Raw genomic sequence first — 22,129 nt, 5'->3', positions numbered from 1 at the left:
TATGTCCCCTCCCTCTTGAACCTCCTTCCCACCTCCCACACCATCCTGCTCCTCTAGGTTGTCATAGAGCACTGGATTTGAGCTCTCTGCATCATACAGCAAATTTCCACTGGCTATCTAATTTTACATATGGTAATGTAGATGTTTTAATGCTATCTTCTGATGCTTTCATTCTTTTTCTGCTATCACAGAGACTTCCTCTTCTTACCTAATAGAACGCAAGTCAAATGCCTTCAGGGAGCTTCCCAGGTGGTGCTAGTGGTAAAAAAACTTGCTTGCCAATGCAGGAGACAGAAGAGATGGAAGTTCGACTCCTGGGTCAGGAAGAGCCCCTGGAGGAGGGCATGGCAATCCTCCCCAGTATGCTTGCCTGGAAAATCCCACGCACTGAGGAGCTGGTGGGCTACAGTCCACAGGGTCATAGAGAGTCGGACACGACTGAAGCGACTTAGAAGCAGCAGTAACTGCCTTCAGACACATCTTTTCCTTTATCCCTAACATAACCTTTATGCCTAGGGTCAGCAAAGTCTTTACATTGAGGACTATTTCGGACTTAGTGGGCCATTTGGTTGTGCTTCTTCAACTCTGCCATTGTGAATGAAAGTAGTCACAGACATTACACAAACTAATGAGTATGGTTTGTGTTCAAAACTTCATTTATGGACACTGAAATTTGAACCCCGCCTGGACTGTCTGACGGAGAAGGCAATGGCACCCCACTCCAGTATTCTTGCCTGGGGAATCCCATGGATGGAGGAGCCTGTTGGGCTGCTGTCTATGGGGTCGCAGAGTCAGACACGACTGACGCGACTTGGCAGCAGCAGCAGGACTGTCTGAATCAGAACTAGATTCTGAAGAACTACCATCTTCTGAGACACTAGTATATATACTGCTCGGACAATCAGAGAAAGAAACTGCATGAAATTCACTGAAAAATTCTTCACTCAAAAGTTCATGATGCCTCACTTTTGAAAATTTTACAATAATAATTTTGTGTTAATAATATACACAAGGTTGGAACAAAAACCTAATGAAGCAAAATATGAATAATAATGACAATTGTTAAGTTGTATAATGAACCCTTGATCAATTTCAAGCTCTAACAACTTTGCATGGTAATGTTAATTGTGTCACTCTCTAAAAACCTATTGATGTCATCTCTGGCCAATAACATTCAGGTAACAAAAGGCATATTAATATCTCTGGTCAATAATGTGTTAAGCAGCATTTTACAGAGAAGTGCTCTGAAATTACTTATATATCTCATTCTTTATTATTAAACTGATTCATTTATATCAGTATACAGTTTCCTCTTCTGTTCAGTGCTTTATAAACCATTACTTGGATGCTCAGATTTTTCCAGATTTGCCCAGTGTAAGTCCTTTAAAGATCGTTTTCTGTGTCCTTTTGATATGCAATCATTTTTCGAGTACTTCCTTGCTTTCCTGCTCTTCATGTACTTCTGCACAGCCATAGAATCAGCCATTTCTCCAGAGTCCTCACTCCTTTAAGTGGAGAATGTAGAGCTTGAATCTGGATGCTAGGAGCATGCACTGCACTGGGGGAAGAGGGGGACTGCTGCTCCAAGGCTCACTTAGTAGACAGAGCCAGGGAGCGTTTGTACATAATCCATTCCCCTATTTCTTTATGTTGAAATTCATGAGTTCACACCAAAACCCTGTAGCTCCTATTCAAACTCAACACTAGAGTTTGTTCTCGTCTCTTCCCTTTCTAACAACTCCTCTAAAAATCAGAGAGCTGGCTTTCATTAGCCTTAGTATTTCTTCTGGTTTAATCAAGCTCCCTGTTCCTACACAATCCAACATTGCCAACCCTTTCCTGCATGGATGTCCTCCCCATCCAAGTGTAGGGAGGCTCCCAGCACTAGGCCACATCCCAGCTCTCACCCACACATCCCAGGCTGGGAACCCATTTGGATAGCAGCGCTACCTAATGTTGAACTGCAGGTAAAGGAAGAGATCCTCATTTTCATTTGTATCCCAAATATCTAAAACAGATCCTAGTGCATGGAAAGCAATAAAAGACACTTTGAAGAATTAATTTTATAAAACTGCACAGTCAAGTTCATTTAAATTCTTTATATTCAAATACTTAATTTTCAAATATTTTCCCATAATAGATAAACTTTTTATAAAGTTATCAAACAGATTCAGAAACAGTTTTTTAAAAACTTAACTCTAGGCAACGTGAAGTTTATATTTGGATTTATTTGCATGGATAAAACCTTGCAGAACTAAAAACATTCATTTTACCAATCTGCACTGCAAAATCAACATTGTTTGGGATCAGTTTAATAAAATAGAAAGGGTGTTATTTTGAACAATATTAACAGATACACTGTTAAATCAGAAAATATGGAGACTACTTCAGCGATGGATACAGGTATGGTGTGGGGTGGGGATGGGCTAAAGCTTACATAACTTTGGAGGTGTTTTTTAAGAATTAGGTACAGGGTCTTATGAAGGGGACTGTGTACCTGAGGCAGCCTGAATTTTAGGCAGCAAGTTGCAGGAACGAAGTTAAAGTGAAAGTGTGTAGGCCCAATGCTGGGCACAGAGCAGACACAAAATTTAAGATATTACTGAGGAACTCTGCATCTAGCCTCTTCCTCTACATACTAGGTCCTAAAAAATCTCTCAGATATTGCTAACTGACCAATGACTTGTCCCATCTTGGAAAACAGATTCTAAATGAAGGTGTTGTTCAAACAAGAATGACACAGGATTCCAATAAGGTCTTATCATTTTAATTGACTTTAATGATTATTGCTCGTCTGCAAGGATTAATATTGCATTCATTAAAAATCATTCAATACAAAATAAACTTGTTCCTCCTAAGTTGCTCTCCACATGCTCCCTCTGATGCCAGACATTTTCCCACAGTGTCCTTTGTTACATGGCTTGACAGAGACGGAGCCCTTATCGAGTATTCCTATGGACACAGTAAAAGATATGGGAGCAGGGGGCAGGCCAGAGGGTAGCAGGACCTGAGCCCCTTCCCTCTAGCAGAGCTGACATGATGGATACCACTGTTGGCCAGGTTATCTCCCCTAAAGGATGTGCTGTTCTGATTGGCTGGTTAAATGCCCTGGGAAAAGGGCTTGAACTGTTAGCATCTACAGAGAAGAAAGCATGGTTGCATTGGCAAGGAGTGGGAAGGGGCAGGGTAGGGAGAAAAAAGGGAAAAAATTTTTGGCAAGATCACTGTCCCCTGATAGGAAGTCACAGGGTGGAAGCTTTCCTTTTTTATATTTCTGTTTTTAATTAATGCCTGTCCCGCTGATCAATAACAACAGGGAAATGAAAATTTCTAGTATCTAGCACTAATGCCTGACCCAACTTTGAAGGATCACAAGCTAGAACAAGTTGAGGATTTAGAATCCTAGATAATTATGCATTTAAAGCTCATGAGCATAAAGCTCGTCTGACCATGCAGAAATGCTGGTAAGCAGGGTTCATGGCAGGGGAATATATCATCTCTCTGATCTCTAAGAGAGCCTTTCTGGGGATTCTTACAGAGCGTGAGCCAGGACATACCGATTACTCTAGGCACAAACTGCCCTTTGAGGTCTCAGTTCGCACACTTTCTGTGTCACGTGTAAATCAAAAGTGGTACTGCTTCTGTAAAACCTAAGTTATATGGGGCCTAATGTCCCAGACAAGTTAAACAGAGCTGATTTCCCTCACCCTGGCCCAATTTAGCCTTCCTCCTCCCATCCACACCTACCTCCCTTTAAATATTTTAAATTGCAGAAGCACAGCTGATCAGAAATTTGCTCTTAAAGAGAGTTCAGTGCTATATACTGACTAATGACTCAAGAAATTTGCTTCCAGCACAAGCTGATGGGCAGAGCTGATAAAATCCGCTATTATGGCCACAGTTCATTGATGCTAGGAACTATGGGCTAGAAACTGGAATTATCAGAATTTGAAATCAGCATTTCTCTAGACTCAACTCTGCACTTTTAGCTCCAAAGGTTCAAAAGATAAACTGATAACAACTAATCACTCAAGCAGCTCCTCAATATTAAGACTAAACGTTTTTCTTACTTAAAAAACAAATAAAAAACCCTAAAACAAAAACAGAAATAAATGCTAGGGGACAAAATTCAACTTAACAGAACAGTCTGGTTAAAAACCTGGAAAATGAGAGGGTCTGGTGGGAAGTGGAGGAAGGGCTGTACTAAATCCAAGTGGGCCTACTGGATCTTAACAAGCAACACTCACTAGTATACATCTCTGAACCAAACATACCACCTTTACACAGGAAACAGGGCTTGGAATATCTAGGGGAAATTAACATGCACCACCTACATCTAACCTACCTGCCTGGTAGGTACCATCCCTGCTCCTCTGAAGAAGTGAAAGAGCACTGATTCCAGCAGCTGAGAAATGGGCTCTTTTAAGGCAATTTAGACATTGCAGATTGTTCCACACAGACGGTACCTTAGCGTCTCCTGTTAATAAGGTACCCAATTAAGACTATTAAGTCCCCAGAAATGGAAAAGAAAGGATCACCTTTCTGGGCTGGGAGAGTAAAATCCTTCTTTAGTGACTAGGGTGAGAAACCTTTAATCTCAGTTTCATCTAAAGAGCCATGAAGCAAGTTCCTGTGTGGTCTGTAGAACTTGGATAATGAGATGAAAAAAAAAAAAAAAAAAAAAAACCCAAGAAAGAAATTATAGGAAAAAAAAAAAATCAAAAGGAAAGGATTAAGAAGAAAATAAAAGTTATCTTAAAAAATATTTCTTTTAGAATTGTGTGGTTCATGTGTTCTGGTCCTTGGTAATATGGTCCATTAGTATCTGTAAAGAAAGAGTAACTGGTTAGCACCTGTGTCTTCCAAATCAGAGTTCCAAGAGAAGAATAAAAAACAGAGAACACTCTCCAGGGTCTTCCCTTGCATAGGCCAGGGATTCCTGCAGTCATTCCCCAGGGATCATTTCTCACTGTGTTTCCACAGGATTTCCAACAATGCCATCTCTAGCTTTCTCTCCCGCTCCCTAATAAGTCAGTGATTTTCAATGTGACAATATGTTAGAATAATCTGAAGAAGTTTTACAAAATAAGCCTGGGCCCCATTCTAGACTAACTCTATCAGAATCTCTCGGGGGGAGGCTCAAGCTCCAAAATTTTAGAAAATGCTGACTTCTTTACATCTACTACTAGATAGATAATTTCTCTGTTTACTTTTTAGTGTGGGGCAGAGTTCTTGTACATTTCAAAATCAGCTATAATACCATTTAGAAAAGTCTGCTTGGTATAATATCAGGGAGAACATCTTTTCATTTACTTTCCCCCGAGTTACCTGTAGTAATTGGGTTTGAATGGCCCATTTTTGTTGAGTCCCAGATATTTTGCTTGGTCATCTGTCAGCTCTGTCAGGTGGGCATCAAATGATGGCAGGTGCAAGCTGGCAACGTACTCATCTAAGAAGAACAAAGCAGCAGGGAGCAAACTCCATATAAAATATGCCTCTCAGGGCACAGCCTCCCATTATTTCATCTGAAGCTTTCTGAGAGAGAGGACAAGGCTTGGAATAACACTGAAAGAATCTAACTTGGAATATTCGCCTAATTAAAAAAACCACTCAACGTTGTCTTTAAGGTATCTTTCAGTACAATCAGAATGTATTACGAAAGCCATTCGGCAGAGTGACAAAATAGGGCAACTTGTACCGCCCCATTCTTCTCTGGCAAAGCTTCTGGGTTCACCTCAATAGCCAACATAACACGTACTACCCTCACCTTCCTGCAGCAATTTCCTTAGCTGAACTATAAATTCTGAATCAAGGTGGATCCTAGTGAGCTCAAAAGAGTTAAGTCATCAACATTTACTTAGGGTAAGATCCATAATGGCCTCAAATCTTTGGATCATGGATTTCTAAGGCAGCTGGCACAACTGTATTAGTTTTCCATAGATAAGCTTCCTGGGCTTTTACCTTTATGAATATGGATTAAAAACCAAAAAGCAATCGGAGGTAAGCTGCTGCAGGGGACAAGAACAAGGTGGTTTTTAGCTTTAAGAGGACAGGGGTTTGGGCTGACGAATGAGAGGGGAGAGTGGCATCATATCTGTAAAGGTAAGGATCTAAAGCTGATGCACTAGTCACGTAAACACAGCACAGCTGACCGCTGGAATGACAGGAGACTGTTTACATGTCTGATAGAGGATGGACAATAAAACCCGTATTTGGTTTCTGTTTCGTCCATTTTGGTCCTGGGCTGTAATCAGTGGTAGTTAAGTTTACTCAACTTCATAAACTACTTGCGATAACAGCATCTACCCTAAACCACTGTGCTAAAGCACCTTTACTCATTAGCTGTATTTCTTGCTACAATTTTGCAATGTATCTATTCTCACCTTACTGATAAAGAAACTGAGGCTCATGGAGATTAGAACTTGTCCTGAGGTCCGAAAACCATTAAGTGCCAGAAGAGGGATTATAATCCTGACTCTAAATCCAATGCTTTTCATGATACTCACTTTACCAAACCACGCAACAGTCTAGGGATCAACACAGGTTTCCGTTTTCACTCACCCATTTTTTTAGGGAGCAAGTATACATCTTGTTTGTATCGTCCCTCAGGCGCATTATAGAGTTCTATCAGTGCCAAAGCCTAAGGCAGGAAAAGTGGGTCAGAAAAGACAAAAACACTTCTTAGGGACATTAAAATAAAACTAGGTTTAACAGGGTCTTGGGGTAAGTACTTAGTGAACTACCACAGCGGCAGCATCCAGGACTTCGACTGTAATAAACACCAGCACACATCATAAGAGGATTTATTGGTGCTTTTGTTTTAGTTCCTAATAAAAGGACTAAATACAACTAAGCTGGAACACTGTATTCCTAATGAAAATAGCTAACGCAAAGGAACACAAACACTGACTCTACCTAACTATTATTTTCTATACTTGAGGAAGCCGAAATCTTGACAACCTGTAACTTGAAGAAAACAGGTTGCTAAGAACATAGGAGGCCATGCTATCACTGGAACTCGGATCTAGGCCCAGATCCAGTCATCTCAGTGCAGGCTGGGCTGATATTCTGTCACGTACCTGTGTCGTAGCTGTGATGGACAGAACAAAGGTGGGAACCGTGGAGCAGCTCAGATTGAGCAGGCGACCCTGAAATGTTGAAACAGAGCCCTGGGGTGAGTTGTGTGATCCCTGTCATGTCACGAAAGCCAGGCAAATGCAGGAAAGGACTTTACACCCCTCTCGACTCAGCTGGTAGAGGAAGAAGTACGGTTCCAAATCAGGACTCTGGGTTTTATCTTATTTTCTGTGAGTCCATCTGAGTCTGACACACTGATAAATCAGCTGTGGTCAGAAAGTAGTGTGTGGTTTAGTAAAAAGTAAATACTTTTTGAGTGATTCTATTTTGGGGACCAGACTATATTTGAGAAATACACTTCTAGCCAAAGATAGAGCTCAGGGAAAAGCAAGCCGAATATGTTTGCCCTGCCGCCCCTCCCCCCAAGGGTGCTAAGCACGCTGCTGTGCTGCCCGCGCCCACAGTATGTGCACCTCTGCCAGAAGAACGACACGCTTGCCATCCGGCCAGATGACATGGTCCACCTGAGAACGTACTCGCTCCCATGTCAGCTCAGGAGTGCGGAGGCTGGTCTGAAAGGAAGAGAGCACAGTTGACTGGCTATAACGGAAGAAGGAAAAAAGGTCTAGTAACAGGTAAGAGAAACCTTACCACATCAATTTCTGTGTTTGAGTGGCCCATATTGCATACAATACAACTGTTTTTCATGCGATCCAAATGCTCCCGTGTCACTACATTCTTATTTCCTAAAAGTAAAATAGAGTAGCTGAGGAAAGAGATCCTGTGGGGGAAAGGTACTGACTGACTTTCAGTTAAAACATGGGAAAGAGAACTCCTGGCACTAAAGAGCATGTATACACTGTGAGGAAAGAAGTGTGTGTTGCATAACAGCTCTTTAGCTTCAGTTATTTCATTTTAAGATCAAGCAGTACAGAAAGACAGCAAGAAAAAAGGCTCTTTGTTCCGGAAAATCTGACTGCTTACTCTAGTTTTCAGAAGTTTATGCGGGACACAGGCCTTACCTACTTTACAGGAAAGTCATCTAGATCACATTCAAGACTGAACCTCAGCTAATACTCTTCCATGTACACCAAAGCACTGCTGGGCTTCCTGATGGCTCAGACAGTACAGAAATTCCCTGCAGTGCAGGAGACCTGGCTTCCACCCCTGGTCGGGAAGATCCCCTGGAGAAGGGAATGGCTATCCACTCCAGTATTCTTGCCTAGAGAATTCCACAGACAGAAGAGCCTAGCAGGTTACAGTCATGGGGTCACAAAGAGTCAGACATGACTGAGTGACTAACACAAAGCTCTGACACTCACCTGTGCAAGTTATTACAACATCAACTTGCCGGATGACTTCATTTAGCTTTACCACCCTGAACCCATCCATGCTGGAAGAAAAGGAAGGAATACTATGAGCAAGAGTAGGAGAAGCTGGTCACAAAATGAGGCAAATTTGTTTCTGAAGTTAGATTTAGCTAGGGCTATCTCACTGGAATGATAAGTGATAAGCTGTGCTGAAAGATACACAATGGCCCCTTCAGACTCCCCAAGATTCCATCCAGGAAGGGGAAATACCAAGAAGCTCTATGAATGCCCTAAGATTACAATGGAGAGAACAGAGCAATCATAGCTCTCTCCTCCTTTGAGGAATTTTCCCGAGGACTAGTTAACACAATCAATCACAAACTCTTGGAAATACAAAGTACCTGGAGCGAATCTAATGGTATTACCAATCTGTTCTTACCAGGCCTGCAGAGCACAGATGGGGTCAATTTCCGTGATATAGACAATTGCTCCAAGGGCCTTGAGAGCAGCACAGCAGCCCTTTCCCACCTGCAGACGTAAAACGGAAGTCAGGTGCACTAAGGCATGGGTATTTAGGATGGGTTTCCCTGCTGGTTCAGTGGCAAAGGATCCACCTGCAATGCAGGAGATGCAGGTCCGATCCCTGGTTTGTGAGATTCCCCTGGAGTAGGAAATGGCAACACATTTTAGTACTCTTGCTGGAGAAAGGAATGGCTATCCAATCCTGTACTCCTGCCTGAATATCCCATGGACACAGGAGCCTGGTGGGCTACAGTCCAAAGGGTTGGACACAACTGAGTAACTGAGCACAGCACACACACATTTGGGCAGACAGGCTCTCTGGGAGATGGGAATTAACCTCCCTAAACCCATCAATCATCTAGCAAATCCTTGCAAAGATGCTCTAATCCAAACAGAGGAGAAACTGATCCTGATTATACTGTGATCAGAGAAGTGATTTAGCAGACATTTCATAGCAAAGGCTGGACAGTAAAAGAGATAAAGGATATAAAAGTATCACCATCAGGGAAATGAGACCAAGGGAAGAGCAGCTTGGTCTGAAGGTTACCTTCAGATTCTTATTCTAGGAAAACTTGATTAACTGTCACTTTAGAAGTATCTAACTCAAGACAGTCTAGCAGCTCAGGAACTTCTGTGGATCATTGTTTATGACGATAAATACAATCTCATCATCTGTTAAGTTTAGAGATAATCAACTATATGCCACTTAAGATTCTACCCTTCACTGGCCACCTGTGGGGCCAAAATGCTACATATTTAAATTAAGTCTCATAAAAGGTTACTGTTATAACTGGGGGAAATGATGCCAACATTCCATATCATAAGACAAAGTGGTGCAATCTGAAAACTCAATTCATTCCATATGTCTGTATTTGTAAGTGTGAATAAAGGACTTTTGCTACAATTTTGAGATACTTTATCTAAAAGCATATTTTATACTCTTTATCAATACTCTACACTGACAACACAAATCTCCTTCACTCAACATTTGTAACAAGCCTGTGAAAAGGCAGACACCAAGGCCCAGCTACTTACCTCACCATAGCCACACACTACCACTTGTTTCCCACCAAACATTACATCTGTGGTCCTCTTCAGGCTGTGGAAATAGACAAGGGCTCAACTCAAACATTATTAGCTGAAACACGGTCCCTCTGAAAGTAAGTGTGGGGCAACGGCCCATGAAAACTTCAACTAGAAGCTGGTTGGGCTCAGTATGAGATAGAACCCCTCTAACAAACTTTTAAAGCCCTTGGAAGACCAGGGGGCAAAACTGGAATGATATCAGACTAACATTATAACCCAACCCAAATTTATCTCCTACAAATCTGAATAATTATACATTTCAACCTACCCATCCAAAATGGATTCTCGGCAGCAGTATAAGTTATCAAACTTCTGTTTGGTAACAGAATCATTGACGTTCATGGCTGGAACACAGAGCTTCCCAGCTTTGGAGAGCTGATACAGCCTAAAGGGGGAAGAAAGCCACAAAAACAAAAACAAAGTTAGCTGGTAAAACACAGTAACTGGCAACGTCTGCCTAATCTTCAGGCTCTGTGCTGCCCTCCCCAGTCTTATTTATTGCCCAAGAATATCATTGCCCAAGAATATCAGTAAACAAGATATTTCCTTGTTATCCCTCCTCATGTCTTTTCATTTTCTCTTCCCCAACCCCACTCCTTTTTTGGAGGAAAAAAACCAATCTTTCAATTTAAGAAATTTACTTCTCTTCCATAAAAGGGGATATAGTTCCTTAGACCAAGCATTTTTTCAATCTTTAAAAAAAAAAAAAACCCACGCCTACTTCTGATAAAGATTATCAATGATTCTGATATGGTTCCGTGCGTGTGTGTTTAAGCATATGCAAGATGCCCCCAAATGAGAAATACTCTCTCAGGTATATTTTTAGGTATTACAACAAGCAAATCATATTTTGCCCAGGTTTATTTTTTATAATATGTATAACATATAGTTTTACAATAGATTTTTAAATTTCAAATATAAAAGTATAATCTAAAATTGAATACAGTTTTTCAAGATATATTTCGCTCCCTACCTCCCAGAACTGATTGAGAATCACAGTGGAATAAATGGGTGAGAAAATGTCTGAACTAGAATCTGAAATAACCTCTTTTAGGGTCTCCTTGATTTTTTAAAGGTAAAAACTCAAAAGTTTTATCTAATGAAAATACTCCCATTTAAGTTACAAGTCGGAAACACAGCTCTAAAGCCTAAAAGAGACCAGAAGAATCTGCTGAGGCAAGGACACAAGGGGCAGCTACTCCAGAATCTGTTACCTGTGAACACCAGTCACGCTCTCTTCCACAATGCCTCGGATCTTCTTAAACACGTTTGGATACTTCTTATAAACCCAGTGGGTTAAGTCTCCCCCATCATCCAGGATCTATAGAACAGCCAGAAGACTTCTATGGGCATTCAGGCTGCTAGAGCTGGGGGGAACTTTGAACCCACTTTCTGCACTAGTAAGAGAGCCCTATATGTTTTGGAAGAGCACTCCTCAGAGCTCCTTAGAGCAGGTTTAGATAGTGGAAACACAGTCAAATTTGTTGGTGTAAAATGGTTAAAAGGATTCCTAAGTTTGTTCTAGGCTACAGTGAAGAGTAGTAGTAGGCTAATCACAGACTCATTTTTAGTCTAGAGCCCTGAAATATAGCCCCTTGGAACACAAAAGGAGAGCTGGGGCAGGAAGGAAAGAAACCATAATTCTACTCCAAAGAGATACCATATCATGTTCTTCTATTTCATTCTGCTGTGTTTGAGCCACATGTGTTCAGTTGGTCTTACCCTTCCCCCGCCTTTCCATTCAGCACTGAGAACAATTCTGAAAAGCTATCAAGCTAAACATTTTGGCAACAAAGTAAGTGTGTAAGACCAAACATCCAAAACATATTTAGGGAACCATGCTTTGAGGGAAAAAAGGAAAGAAATCCATTGTCAGAAGTATAGGATGAATATGCATTATTACCATATTGGCTTGCCACCCATCCATGTTCACACAGCGGTCAATACACCACCAGAAGTCATCTTCTGACTCGCCCTTCCAAGCAAACACTGCAACTCCTGTAGAGATGAAAACAAATCAGCTGATTCCTCCTTTGGGGAGTGTCCTATACCAACATCTCTGAGATCTGAAGAGAAAAAGGCTATGGAAATTACTCTGGAAAGGAAACAACTTAGGAAGGGCAAAAAGTTAAAAGAGCATTTTGGTCCAGAAATCAGTTAAGAATTTAAGGGATTTTTATTTTAAAAGTATTTTAGAACCTTAAAATGTTACTCTCTTGGGCCACCTTTTCCTTTAAATGATTCTATTTGTTTATCTTTGGCTGTGCTGGGTCTCCGTTGCCGCATGGGCTTTCCTCCAGTAGCGGCGAGCAGGGACTGCTCTCTACTAGCAGGAGGGTGGGCTTCTCATTGTGGGGGCTTCTCTTGTTTTGGAGTATGGATTCTAGAGTACACAGGCTTCAGCAGTTCAGCACATGGGCTCAGCAGTTGTGGCTCCCAGACTCTAGAGCACAGGCTCAACAGTTGTGACGCACGGGCTTAGCGGCTCCGTGGCATGCGGGATCTTCCTGGATCAGGGATCAAACCCATGTCTCCTGTATTGGCAGGTGGATTCTTGACCACTGAGCCACCAGGGAAGCCCCTTTTTGGTCATTTTTTATATGGAACTTTCTTCTAAGGAGATAAAATGAAACGGGAATCAAAACGAAGTTGTTCATTACATTGTTTATGTTAGCAAATATCTTGAAACTACTTAAGAAAATAGTGAAGTAAAAATCACATGGTCACATGACTATTATAAATGATACTGTCAAACTTTTGAGTGACATGGAAACTACTTCTGAAAATGTTATATTTAGGTTATAAAATTTGATATACACTGAGACTTATTTCATCTCTGTAAAAAGTGAACAGAAAAAATGAGAAATATGATAATATATTTATCATATATGATAAAAAAGGAGATAATATATTATCTCTGTGTAGCAGGATTTTAGGTTTTTTGGGGAACCTCTAAAACTTTCTGCAATAAACATCTGAAAAAAGTAAAGAAGAAAAACAAAAGTGAGATACAGTTGCTTTCTGAGGATCACAGGAAAGTGGAAGAACCTTAAAAAACTTCACAGTGATTTTCCTTTGAACATTTTAACAACAGAAATTGTTTTCTGTTTAACTGAACTCAGAACTAGTTCATATATTTTCAGTGCAATACTGAACACCAAATTATCTAATGAACTATCAGATCTAATGAACACAAGGTACTTCTTATATCCTCTCAAAAGTGATGAAACTTTTGTGAAAGGAGAACAGCTGAGCTCATACTCATACAGCTCACATAGTTTAAAGTTCTTATTCATTTAATATTAGAATTAGTCATTTCTCCACATATTAGATTCTTTACAAAGATCACTTTTTAAAAAAGTGAATGTATACAAAGATCATTTTAAATGATTATATAACGTTCCATTATGGATCTGGATCTTCACTGTCCATTTCCTTCCTTTTGACATTTTTTCTTACCCTCTACATTTTATAGCTCCTAGACATACATGACAGTAAAGATAATTCTGGTATGTAAAAATTATGTTTGGATATTTACTTTGAGGTAAAGTCAGTGAAAAAAAGCTGAACTTACCGGCCTCAGCCAGTGCTGCAGCCACCTCATTCTGAGTGGAATAGATGTTGCAGGCAGACCAACGGCACTGAGCCCCCAGGGCACAGAGTGTCTCAATCAACACCTGCGTAGATGTATAAAGAGACAAAGTGAGAAAGATGAGGGCCAGACAGGAGTGCTGATGAAGACAACATTACCTAGGAACTCAGTGGCAACAGGCGCAACACTGGGAAGTAACAAAAGGGTATAATCCACTACTTAATAAACCGGAATCTACCTTTACCCCAAATAGGTAATCTGAATAACATATTTATAGCTATCATATTTTGCAAATCTAGATCTCCCTAAGGCAGGTTTGTTAAAAGCAAGCCATACAATCAAAGTAGCAAACCCCGTTATAGTGTAACTGGAAGGTTCTGTTGATAGTTAGCATTTGGAGGTTAGACAGGGAAGGAAAAGCAAGTAAAAACAATCACCGCGCCCCTCCTCATCATTTTTTCCCATCAAACTCACCGCTGTCTGGGCTGTGATGTGTGTACAGCCCACTATTTTAGCACCAGCCAAGGGCTTCTCCCCCTGAGCACGTTTCCTGAGTGAAATCAGAGCAGACATGTCTGTGAAAGAACAGAGGATTTGAGCTAGGTCTGCACTAGTGAGATCATTAATTTCTGCCCCAGCAACATCTAGGGCTGAGATATGGTGAGTAAGGGAAAAAAACTATTTTTTTTTTTGGCCTTGTCACACAGCTTGTGGAACTTTAGTTCCCAATCAGGGACTGAACCTGGGCCCTTGTCAGTGAGAGCACAGAGCCCTAACCACTGGACCACCAGGGAATTCCCTCTAAGCATACTTATTTGATGTCTGGCAGCTTCAACTGCAGAACAAGAGCAGGGAGTTGTCATCTAACCACCTGGAATTTCTCTCTTCCTCTACTGTTTCTGCCTTATATGTAGAGGGCTTGAAAGTGAAAAGTGAAAGTGTTAGTCACTCAGTTGTGTCTGACTCTTTGTGGCCCCATGGACTGCAGCCCATTTTACTCTTCTGTCCATGGGATTTCACACGCAAGAATACTAGAGTGGATAGCCATTCCCTTCCCCAGGGGATCTTCCCAACCCAGGGATCAAACCCAGCTATACTGCATTGCAGGCAGATTCTTCACCATCTGAGCCACCAGGGAAGCCCGTAGAGGGCTTATACATAGTCAAATTCTCAAAAGCGGAAGGTGAGTGTCATCCTTCATTTGGGAGGAGTAGTTATGTCACTGGCTAATGGATTCCTACATAGTAAAATCATCAGACCTGGAAGAAAGACTTTGCATCAGCAGATGCCACTTGCTTCTGTTTTTCTATGCTGTCTAACCCTATTCCATCGGTTTTTCTGAGTTCTGTACTGCCGCCCAGTTATAGAACATGTCCCCAGTGTGAAAAGTAAAGAGACATTATTTTCAGTGGGGCTGGGTAGAGAAACCAAGATTTAACTGATTGTCAAATTATTTTCACTCTTGATCCAGCAGAGGGTGCTCAGGATCAAAGATCAAAAGAGATCCTAGGTCACCACATCCTTAGCTGAAAACCCTCCCAACATTTGCTACTTCTGGGAAATCTGGGCCTCTGAGACTGGCAGCGATGGCAGGATCCCCCAGAACTAACCACTATGTACTGATCCAGGAATTGCTGACTCTGCAAGCAGATCTCTGAATATGGTGTCATGGGGGAGGAAAAGAGAAACTACTCTGTGTAATTACCACACGCTGAGAACAGGAAGCAGCAGAGAGAATAAGAACAAGAATCCTGAGGCTCGAGCTCCATACAGAGTGAGCTGTTTATGTAAGTCCAGGATACTGGAGTTTCCCAGGAGACTTTCGTTAGCTTTCAAGCCTTAAGTTGTTTGTGCATCCTGATGACCAGCAAGTGGGTTGCTTCTGGTCCCCGACCCACTCCCTTTCTTTACCTTGCTCTGCAATCTCAATCTCCCGGCGTCCAAATTCTGCCTGCTTGATGTTCTTCACACAGAAATTGCTGCTGCCCTTGGAGTTGGTTTGCTGCTTTTCTCGTGGGGAAACCTCATCATCAGAGCTATCTGTGTAGGATGCAGCTAAAGCCAGGAAAGAAAGAAATGAGGAAAGAAAAACCTCAATGGCCCCAATTCCACAGGGTGCAGTTCCCAAAGGACTCTCATTTAAGTAAAGCAAACGCTCTTAACTGGAGCCACCTTTTACTTCACTCTCTGTTCTACCTTTTACATCACTTTCCATTCTACTTCAGGTCTAAGAAATGGTATGAATGAGACTCCTGTAGATCCTTCAGTGTTGTGGCTCTTTTACCCATCCTGATAATTTTGCCATCAGCGCCTGTGATGAGGAGCTATTGATCCCAAAATATGCACCAGTTCATGGGTACTTGGTCCCAACTGGGACTAGAACCAGACATGGAGAAAATGGAGGAGCAATTTAGGGCATATAAAGAATGCTATTTCTATAGATCACCAGTTCTCAAAGTATCTAAAGCATCTATCAGAATCACATGGAAGGTTCACTGAAACACAGAAGGCTAGGTCCCACTGCCAGAAATTCCCATTCAGTAGGTCTCAGCTGCCACCCAGGAATTAACATTTCAAACAAGTTCCCAAGTGCTACTGATATCGCTGTTCAGAGGACCAAACTCTGAGACCCATTAATGCAAAAGGATAAAAACAATAAGATAATCTTTTATTATAAAATCTTATAGAGATTTTACACTGGGTCGCACCGAGCAACAGAGAAATGACACAAAGATAAGCAGCTCTGGTTCTATTGCCAGCCCTGAGACCACTCAAGATATTCAACTTTATAAAAGCAGCCTCACAAAAAACTAAAAATGGCCTTTCAGGTAGACATGCAGGAGGATATATAACAATCGCTCTTTACCTTTCAAATCACTTCTTTTCCATTTTCCTGATCACTGTCTCAGACAGTATACCAGGTCTCTCACTGAGTGCTACAGACACATCCTCCTCTGTCCAGCTAGCACAAATAGTACTAAAGGTTATCTACCCACTAGCACAATTTAACTCTATCACTAAGCTTTTTAAAATGCTCTACTAGGTCCCCATAAAACATGGCCGTCAAGATCTTTAAAACTTCCTTAAAGCTTTTGTCGCTCATCTCAACTTTCTTTTGTAATTCAATCTTTCAAAATTTTTTCTTTCTTAGCTGTAACTAGCCTGCTTGTCACCTATCACTTTTTGTATCTATTTCACTCTAAGACACTTTTTCATTCGTGACAGCCATTGTATTTGGAACTTTCCTTGCACACATGCCCACAGTCAGTGTGTATGTTCCCTTCTTTTCAAACTGGACCATATGCATACACTGCCATTCGTACTTGTCTGCGTATCCTGTCCATGGTGGGACACAGCACAGTGGCACAGGGCAGAGAAGAAGTTTCCCAAAACTGTTTGTTTATTTTTTAAAAGTCCTTGTACCTCAAGCCCAGTCCTTAAGTTAATAATACAATGCAAACAAGATTCTGGCAAAAGAGAAGAAATGGCTTTTGGTACAAATTCCTTTGCTGACATTTACAGCAATCTATGACCTTGGGCAAGCCTTTTAATCTTTTAACAATGTTTCCTCAAGTTGAACATTGAGGGGGTAGGATTATATGCCCCATTTCCTCCAGTACTCAAACTAAGATTGTATATCCTTTTCCATGGTAATCACAATTCAAAGCAAAAGCAAAAAAAAAAAAAAAAAAAAAAAGATTACTTATATAAGGTTAAGATAGGAGAGGAAAACGAAAAAGGAACAGCTGGAGCCATGTAAACTGGACTGTTTCCCACTCCAGAGATTAACAGGGGAGGATACTTCAAAATCAAGGGTAGCCTAGTAACTAAAGAGTAAAATACCAATTTTTTGTGATGATTCACAGTTAAAAGACAAGGAAAAAAAAAAAAAACAATAGGTGGCAGGGTATATTTTAAACAAAGAAATCAGAAATTATGCTTCCAAAGTATACCTCTTTTTCAAGGCCAGTTCTGTCAGCCAAAATGATTCTCTCCCTTCTCAATGTGGGTAGTAAACGTGGGAATGGGAACCGGCCCAGTACTATCAACCACGCACTGGCCACAAACCACAATCAGAAATCATCAGAAGAGGAAAGTCTCCAGATGACAAAAGCTTCTCCAGCTACAAGCCTGGCTGGGAACATTTCCATTGCCACCCGCTAGTTACCAGCTTTTAGCACAAAGATGGGCAGTCCTGACATGAGGCATTTTCAGACCCTAGATAAGTGAAGAGAACTGCGAAGAGCACTAGCTCAAGGCTCTGGAACAGGGACGAGAGATCAGAGAGAACAAGGAGTTCACACCTACCTGAACTGTAGCTGTCAGTGGAGGACTGAGAGATAGAGCGAGACAAAGATCGTCGGCCAGTCTTGGTGGGGAATTTGGTGAACTCCTGCATGTCATCAGCAAACTGAATTTGCTGTAAGAGGAAGACGAAAAGTTGAAACTTAAAACAAGGATTCTATGAAATGTTTCATTTTTAAAGGCCATACAGTGTCTCCTCTAAAAGTTAATGTTATCATGTGAAAGTGAAAGTGGCTCAGTCATGTCCGAGTCTGCGACTCCATGGACTACAGTCCATGGAATTCTCCAGGCCAGAATACTGGAGTGGGTAGCCTTTCCCTTCTCCAGGGGATCTTCCCAACCAAAGGATTGAACCCGGGTCTCCTGTACTGCAGGCGGATTCTTTACCAGCTGAGCCACAAGGGAAACCCAAGAATATTGGAGTGGGTAGCCTATTCCTTCTCCAGCGGTTCTTCCTGACCCAGGAATCGAACCAGGGTCTCCTGCATTGCAGGCAGATTCTTTACCAACTGAGCTATCAAGGAAGCCCTAATGATATCATGTGGCTCCTACTAAATCAGCAATTCTTCCACCAGAAATGAGGGTGGCAGAAGCTATTCTCTGACTCCTCCCAAAATGCCAACTAGTATCTCTTCTCAAAGGTTTCAGCAGAACTGGCCGGGGGGGTGGGGTGGGGGGGGGGGGGGTGTGGTTGGTGGTGGCGGAGGGAGAAGGGGAGCAGAGAGAGAAAGCTTAAGATCCAACTTCGTTCAGCATTTGTCTAATTTTACAGGTCTTCTTTCTCACATTCCACAAAGTTTTCTTTCCTCTTATAACCTTGACACATTCAACTCTTTACCCCCTTGTTCACAACTCTATCAAAAAGCAGGCATAATCTCCTAGGGCGGCTTCTTGTTTTTTCTTTATTTCAGAATATTCTCTTGTAGCATATCTTATCCTGAAGTTAGCAATGGTTTTGTTACTTGAAAAGATTATGAAGAGATGCCTTAAGTGGTGATGGGCATGGGGGTGCCAATAGCCAGAGTCCAGTCATATACCTATCCTTTACAAAGGCAATGGAATAACACCAGAGCCTGCTATATCCAGTGAAATATGAGAATATCCTAATAAAAATTCAAAAACACACACCATAATAAATTCCAACTGATTTGAAGGAAGGAGAAAATAATAACTCGTTAAACTCTGTGTTTAAAACTTTCTTAAATGAAATAAAGCAGAACAAGATAACTGTTGAAAGGATACTTGGAATGACTGGCTTTAACAAATGGCAAATAGCTTACAATTAAAATTATTTATAGATAAATTCATGAGTGTTTCTAAAGTGTAGGAAAACACTCTATTAAGTGTTTTAGACCTTCCTGAATTCCTGTTTAAACTGATAAACCCTTTCTTTGAAATGTAAAATAAACCTCAACCTCAGCTGAAAAATAGAACCTGAGATTCTGAATTGAGAAACAATTCAAGTTTGAGAACTTGAATCAAGCTTCTCCTCACAATCTGACTAAATCTGAAAAGGTTCCCACGGAGAATTCAATAAGCTGTTTTCAGCAAACAACTGGAAACGTAACCTATTACAGATGAAAATCTCTCCATAATGCTGGCAGCCTGGTTATAGGCATTTTGAAGCCAGCGTTAGTACACTGTCCATTATTTACCTCTGCTGAAGGTTCCCCTCCTGCCACACGTACCCTCCAGCTAGGGCAGCATCTGGCGTCAGTGTAAGAGTCAGGCTTAAATGTGCAGCTAAACACGAACAAGGCGATTACTGAATTAGGAGGAAAAAGGAAGGAAGCGGGAATCAAGAGAATCGAGATTCGTGTTTTTATACCGAGAATCAAAGCAGAGAATACTGATGTCTTTGGCGTTCAGCCTTCTTTACAGTCGAACTCTCACATCCATACATGGCTACTGGAAAAACCATGCTGACGTTACTTTGCCAACAAAGGTCCGTAGTCAAAGCTATGGTTTTTCCAGTAGTCATGTATGGATGTGAGAGTTGGGCCATAAAGAAGGCTGTGCCGAAGAACTGATGCTTTTGAACTGTGGTGTTGAAGAAGACTTCAGAATCCTTTGGATTGCAAGGAGATCAAATCAGTCAATCCTAAAGGAAATCAATCCTGAATATTCATTGAAAGGACTAATGCTGAAGCTGAAGCTCCAATACTTTGGCCACCTGATGTGAAAGCCAACTCATTGGAAAAGACCTTGATGCTGGAAAAGATTGAAGGCAGGAGAAGGGGACGACAGAGGATGAGATGGTTGGATGGCATCACGGACTCAACGGACATGAGTTTGAGTGTGCTCTGGGAGATGGTGAAGAACAGGGAAGACCGGTGTACTGCAGTCCATGGAGTTGCAAAGAGTTGGACACGACTGAGCAACTGAACAATAATACTGATGTCATAGGTATTCAATTTTGTGGGTTTTCTTTAGGTTATTTTGTGAAACAGAGAGGAGGCAGAGTCCAAACTTTGTATTTTTTTTAAGTGTAAGGACAGATCCTAAAGGCGAAGAAGGGAAAGAGAGCTACATTCTTGGCACCTAGCCCAGGGTCTTGCACATAGAAAGCATTCAATAATTATTTGTGGGGTGGGTGAGGCTTTCAAATTTCTTTCTTCTATAAGATCAAACCAATCAAATTTCAAAAATAAATACTAAAGACTCAAGCGGAACTACATATACTACACCTGAACTTAATTAACAAGCACCTTTAAGCATCTGAAGAAACAGCTTTTTCAGTTTAGGTGCTAAAACTTTAAATAACTTAAATGTCAAAAACACGATTGCCTTTCCAAACCCAAACAAACCCACTTACTGAAGTGGCCACTAGTCAGCATCTGCCCTTCTAGATAGGATTTCCCACTGCCTGTTCACATGACTTCTGTAGTCAGCAAAGCTAGCTTTACTGAAGGGATTAATCCAGGACCAAGGTAATGACTTTCAACCAATAGGCAGTTATTTTGGTGGCAGAAAAAACACACAGTTATCAACACCATTCAACACTGTGCAGAGGCAGCTCCTCCTACAGCAGCTTCCCTGCTCCTGCTACGGGCAGCCTGTTTGGAAGCCACTCTCCCGCAATGACTGTTACAGTTCCCTCCCCTGTTCATCTTCTTCCTTCCAAAGGTTCTCGATATATTCTTAGATACCACCTACCTAGGGGTGGAAGGGTGGGGGAGGGAACTGCAGTAACCTTCTCAGTTTTTAAAACAGAAAACAGAGAGAAAGCCTGCCGTGTCAAGATAGAAATATATTTCTTTGGCAACCTAACAACTAACAGTCATAATCCCACCTTGTATTAATACAGCTCATCGGTAGCCTAAAGCTTAGCAAAATCTTTCCCATCTAAAAATATGAGACTGCTGCAAGTGGCTTACTAATCACTGCAGCACCTCAACTCTCAAATAATGAATATGGTCCATATTTGAAGTGGGTAAAAAGTTAACTCAGGCTGTGACATGAATGGGTTACTGTCTATTCTTGCAGCATTTTGATAATCTCAGTGCTTACAAGTAAGACGATTCAGATACACACAGATGCACGATAACCTTGTCTTCTCTCCAACCCTGAATAACTTGCAGAAGAGAACCTGTATCAACAGCTGCTGTTGCGAAATGCAGCTTCTCTGCCAGATTCCACCAGGCCTGTAAACTCCACTGGCTGTCTTCACAGCAAGAAGCTCTGTCTTCTCTGTGGTGAAGTACCGCCTGGAGTGTTATTCCCCTTCACATTGTAAATAAAGACAGTGCTGCCAAAAGCAATTTATAGATATCACAAGTTTTCTCTCTAGTGAAACCAGATCTCAATAATAACCTTCTAATTGGGTTGGACTCACTCCATTTAAGCTAAACATGGTCATTTAGGTGAAAACAAAATATGAAATCTAAAGTGGATCTGAAAACCAAAAAGTTCTATGCTAAAGAACTATTCTGTGTTTTGATACTCACCTCCATAAACAGCACACAACAAACATACCAGTGTTCCGTTTTTTGTTTTTTTTTTGGTTTATTTTTGGCTATGCCACATGGCTTATAGGATCCTGGTTCCCTGACCAGGAACTGAATCTGGATCCACAGCAGCCAAAGCACCAAGTCCTAACCAATGGACCACCAGAGAATTCCCACCAGTGCTCTATTCCTGAACTAATATCAATCACCTCTGAGAAAGGTTAAAATATCAGACTGACCCATTCTCCAAATAGCATATCCAAATATGGAAGTCTACTTGCTGTGCCTTA

General features: G+C 41.3%; 1 protein-coding gene across 3 annotated transcripts in view; it reads right to left on the bottom strand.

Moving 5' to 3' along the window:
- Positions 1-2,751: 2,751 nt before the first annotated feature.
- Positions 2,752-22,129, bottom strand: part of AHCYL1 (adenosylhomocysteinase like 1) — a 44,447-nt gene continuing 25,069 nt past the window's right edge. For 2 of the 3 annotated variants that reach the window (XM_060401384.1, XM_042252080.1), the window contains exons 2-17: positions 17,896-18,007; positions 15,499-15,642; positions 14,062-14,162; positions 13,570-13,672; positions 11,899-11,993; positions 11,210-11,316; positions 10,264-10,380; positions 9,945-10,008; positions 8,827-8,915; positions 8,400-8,470; positions 7,729-7,823; positions 7,551-7,649; positions 7,080-7,148; positions 6,562-6,640; positions 5,329-5,449; positions 2,752-4,825 (exon numbers count right to left, since the gene is read on the bottom strand). In XM_060401384.1, coding sequence (XP_060257367.1) covers positions 4,819-4,825; positions 5,329-5,449; positions 6,562-6,640; positions 7,080-7,148; positions 7,551-7,649; positions 7,729-7,823; positions 8,400-8,470; positions 8,827-8,915; positions 9,945-10,008; positions 10,264-10,380; positions 11,210-11,316; positions 11,899-11,993; positions 13,570-13,672; positions 14,062-14,162; positions 15,499-15,642; positions 17,896-18,007 — 1,473 coding nt within the window. In that variant the 3' untranslated portion in view covers positions 2,752-4,818. Of the gene's footprint in view, positions 5,450-6,561; positions 6,641-7,079; positions 7,149-7,550; positions 7,650-7,728; positions 7,824-8,399; positions 8,471-8,826; positions 8,916-9,944; positions 10,009-10,263; positions 10,381-11,209; positions 11,317-11,898; positions 11,994-13,569; positions 13,673-14,061; positions 14,163-15,498; positions 15,643-17,895; positions 18,008-22,129 lie in introns of all 3 variants that reach the window. The other variant, XM_004002302.5, reaches the window with a different exon arrangement.

This window comes from Ovis aries, chromosome 1 (genome assembly GCF_016772045.2).
Source record: "Ovis aries strain OAR_USU_Benz2616 breed Rambouillet chromosome 1, ARS-UI_Ramb_v3.0, whole genome shotgun sequence".
Lineage (NCBI taxonomy): Eukaryota > Metazoa > Chordata > Mammalia > Artiodactyla > Bovidae > Ovis > Ovis aries.
The sequence above is the reverse complement of the archived record's forward strand: the minus strand, read 5'-3'. Positions and strand labels throughout refer to the sequence as shown.